Here is a 4425-nt window from a genome sequence, read left to right on the forward strand (position 1 = left end):
CGAATCAATCTGTTTGTTTAACTACTGATTATTGGACTTCTGTGCAAAATCTGAATTATATGTGTCTCACTGCTCATTACATTGATCATGATTGGAAATTGCAAAAGAGGATTATTAATTTTTGTCTTATTAAAAACTACAAGGGAGAAACAATTGGTAGAAAGATTGAGAGATGTCTTTTGGGGTGGGGGATATCTAGAGTGTTCACAATTACTGTTGATAACGCTAGTTCTAATGATACTGCAATATCTTACCTAAGAACTAGAATGGAGGATTGGAATTTACATCCTTTGAAAGGAGAGCATTTGCATGTTAGGTGTTGTGCACATATTCTTAATCTTGTTGTTAATGATGGATTGAAAGAGATGCATGAATCTATTAGCAAGATAAGAAATGCTATTAGATATGTGCGTGCTTCCCCTAGTCGTATGAATAGGTTCAAAAATTTCATTAAGGAAGCTAGGATACAAGACAAGTGTACTGTCCAACTCGATATTCCCACTAGATGGAACTCTACATACACCATGCTTGAAAGTGGTTTGAAGTTTCAAAAGGCGTTCAAGAGGCTAGGGGAGAGAGATACAGAATATGCTCTAATGCAAGGTGGTATTCCGAGGAATATTGATTGGGACAATGCAAAACACTTTATGGAATTCTTGAAAATTTTTCATGATGTTACAAAGAGTATGTCGGTAGTTTGCTTGTGACTTCTTCTCAATATTTTCATGAGTTTTGTAAGATTTTGCGTGTGTTCAAAGCTTCTTGTGGTAGTTGAGATCCATTACTTGGGAGTATGGCTGAGAGGATGAAGCTTAAGTATGACAAGTACTGGGGTAACATTAAAAATATCAACATGATGATTTTTGTTGCTGTGATTCTTGATCCTAGATACAAGTTGAAGTTTGTCAACTTTAGCTTTGAAAAGCTATATGATAAGGATGATGCTGATTTTTTGGGTGCAAAAGTGAAAGAAACCTTCTCCAAGATGTTTGAATGCTATATGAATGCAAATAATGGGGGAAGATCTTTTACTTCAACAACAATGGATGGTGCATCAGATGTGGGAGTACCTGATGGCGACATGGCTGGTGATTTTTTTAAGGAGGTGCATTTTCATGAGATCATCAACAAGAATGAGGTGGATTTGTATTTGATGGATGGTTTAGAGAAGCCTGGTGATCAAAATACTTTTGACATATTGAATTGGTGGAAGGTAAATTCTAGCAAGTATCCTATCTTATCCCAAATAGCTAGAGATGTCTTAGCAATGCCGGTCTCAAGTGTTGCTTCAGAATCAGCTTTTAGCACTGGTGGAAGAGTGCTTAACAACTATAGGAGTTCTTTAACTCCAAAGACAGTTGAGGCATTGATATGCACACAAAATTGGCTTCGTGCTTCTCCAATGACAGCTGATTTTGAGGAGCTTATTGAAGAGTTTGAGAAACTTGAATTAGGTATGCAAAAAAGAAATTTGTAGTTCCTTTCATGGTTTATGTTTATAATCTATAATCTATATTATATTTATAATCTATATTGATTTTCTTGTTTTTTTTTTGTAGAAATTGCACCAACCGGAGAAGATGAGGATGAGTCTGGTGTGGATTCAGATTAAGCATGGTGGTTGATTGGCTGTTTGGTTTTTATTTGTTTTAAAGTGACTGTTGTGGTTTAAAGTGTGTTTATTTTTGTTGTTTTGCTAGACATTTTTAATTGCCTTTGTTTTATATTTAATTAAGTTGAATTTGTACTGGATTTGGATGTGATATACTCTTGTTATTCTGGTTTATTGAAGGTTTTAAACTTTATTTTATGATATTTTAAATTCTATTTATTAGGTATAAAAAACCGAAAAAACCGACCAAACCAAACCACTGTTGGTTCGGTTCAGTTCGGTTTGGTTGTCCAGAAAGCAGCCAACCGAATGGTTGATATTAACGTTCAACCGATCAGGTCAGTTCGGTTTGTTTTCGGTCCAAAACCGAACCAAACCGAACCGATTACACCCCTAGTGTTTGCTACTGAGACTCTGTTGGATTGTGGTGATTGGTTGATGGTTAGATTGTTTGGGCCAAGGGCCGTGGATGGAATGAGATGAACCGATGGTTAATTTCGGTTTTTATGTTTCTGGTTTGGAATAAAATATGAAAGGCTATTTTGGTTCAGCATAGATAAATTGTTTTGAAAGGCTTTTGAGTTTTTGAGAATTGAATGGTTCCTCTTTCAGAAAAGATTTCCGACTTTACTTTTACTGTAAACTGTTGTTTTTTTTTAAAATAGGCATAAGACGGTTATTAATCACTGGTACGGTTTATCTTTACGTATCCTATTACAGTAATTCCCAAAAAACCCTCTACTGAGAATCCTTTCGAGGATGATGTTCTCACCCCCCTACATTTTTCCCTTTTCAGGATATGGGCGCAGAAGTCACGAAGAGTTTATTTAGTTATTGTTGTGATGCTCTGTATTGTCTTAGCTATGGTTTATTGTACCCTAACCTTTATCTTGATATATTCTGTAAGAGGGTTAGGCATTGTAATTGGATAATGCTTGTAATATTTTATTTATATATATATGTATGTATGCATGTATATGGATGCACTCTTTATGAGTTATGTAAGTTGTATGGTATCTATGGATGTATGTTATCGGACGAAAGTATTTTTGGGAGCGATTCTGCGGTTTAAAATTTTAAACAGGCTCATATTTTAGTATTAAATAGTATAAGTGTCGTCGTATTGTCCGACCTATCAGAGTTGCGCAGCCGGAAGCGTGAGTTTTGGTAGTTAGAGTGTTACATTATGGTATCAGAGCGGTCTTTCCTGTAGAGCCTGAGGAATGGACCGACTATGCTTCAATTGCATACTCTGAGCATTTGTCATGTATTAGGTCTTGTCGGATGACGAGAATTAGAGCCTTGTGCACATGACGGTCTATTGATTAACGCTGTTAGTCTTGCATTACATGATTCCTGATATTAAGTTTGGCCGGCTTAATACTAGTGAATTATGTATATGAGAGCACTAATGGGTTATCATAGATGATTCGCGAGTTTTGAGTAAAGCGAATCACGGGTTTTGGGAACGTTGGAAACTATTTCTCGAGGCTATTCATTTGTGTATCTTAGATTTTGTTCGAGTCGACCTGTTCTTTCATGTCCTAACTTGAAGTTCTTGTTTGCTACTCCTCTTGAAAAGTAATTTGATGTTTCCACACTATTCCTTTATTCATATGCATTCTTGTTTGATCCTAAGTGTATATGCTTGTTTGAGATCCTTGTTGTATCTATCTTTCTCTGTTTGAGTTCTTCTTGATTCACGTGTTCTTTGACACAGCTTTGAACTTGTCTTAATGTGCTGTGCTTTTTGACTTTGGGTTTCGAGACCATTCTTAGAGAACTTGTTGTTTCAGTTTTCCTCTTATTTGACAATGATTACAGCCAATTTTGAGATTTTTATGAAAATTGCTGTTGAATAGATGTATACTTATCCATATATGAACTTTGGAAATTCCTTATACAGTTTAATAACTATTTATTTCTAATGCCTTGTTTGTATTTTTACTGGTTTATGGAACTGAATTTACTTTAAATTACAATTTGACTTTCTAGTAATTTTACTATAGTTGCAATGCACATCTTCATTTGATTATGTATTTGGGTATTTTTCAGAATTCTGAAAAGAAAAGATTTTTCACTTTTGTCCTGGTTGAGTTCGTTTGATAAACTTTACCTAACTTATTTAGATTGGAGTTTGATCTAGCATACCACATTGTTTATACCATTGTCATTCTTTTGAAAATGTTGGACTCATAGCTTTCTTCGTACGAACGGACTAGAGTATTCCTTAAGCCTTCCATCTCCATGGATGTCATGCATGACTATGTTTTTAACTGATCTTTTACATCTTGCGAACATTGCCATTGATTTTGGTTTTTCCTTTTTGTGAATCACATTCTTATGTGGGTCAGTTTGATTCCTTTCAAAATTAGTGCATCATTTATCCTCTTATTGTCTCTAAAAGAGTTTTTAGTCAAAGATTTATCCTTGAAGGATTACTAATGATTGAGTTGTCTTTTCCTATGACTTTTGTATTCTTTTGAATCAATTGAAAGTTTGTTTGATGACTCATGCCTAGTGAATTTTGTTTGAACTACTTTGGTCTAAGACCCTTTCTTATATGACTTGACTCCTTTTAAGTACATCCTAAATTTCTTGAATATCTTTCTGAGATAGTGATTTCAAGTATACTTTGGATTCTTGTTTCGGACTTTTTGAACTTTTGAATTCTCTTTGAAAAAGTTCTAAACTGAATTTATTTTTCTGTTAATTGATTGAAATTGAAACCATTGTTCAATTTTGATAAGTTATTTTAGAGTTGGCAAGCGCTGTTTTAAATAAAGTTTTGAAAGCTTCCTTGTTTAGTGGAA

The 4425-nt window shown here is 34.5% G+C and overlaps 1 protein-coding gene across 1 annotated transcript; it reads left to right on the forward strand.

The window, feature by feature from the left end:
* The first annotated feature begins 793 nt into the window (after positions 1–793).
* Positions 794–1612, forward strand: LOC112741384 (zinc finger BED domain-containing protein RICESLEEPER 3). Its single transcript, XM_072208342.1, has 2 exons — positions 794–1454; positions 1560–1612. The coding sequence occupies exons 1-2, from the start codon at positions 794–796 to the stop codon at positions 1610–1612; spliced, it is 714 nt and encodes a 237-aa protein (XP_072064443.1).
* The last annotated feature ends 2813 nt before the right edge of the window (positions 1613–4425 follow it).

This window comes from Arachis hypogaea, chromosome 2 (genome assembly GCF_003086295.3).
Source record: "Arachis hypogaea cultivar Tifrunner chromosome 2, arahy.Tifrunner.gnm2.J5K5, whole genome shotgun sequence".
Classification (NCBI taxonomy): domain Eukaryota; kingdom Viridiplantae; phylum Streptophyta; class Magnoliopsida; order Fabales; family Fabaceae; genus Arachis; species Arachis hypogaea.

Coding starts and splice junctions, on each gene's coding strand:
- LOC112741384 (XM_072208342.1), top strand. CDS start 794: ATGGCTGAGAGGATGAAGCTTAAGTATGACAAGTACTGGGGTAACATT. Junction 1,455..1,559: donor GTTTGAGAAACTTGAATTAG/GTATGCAAAAAA, acceptor TTTTTTTTGTAG/AAATTGCACCAACCGGAGAA.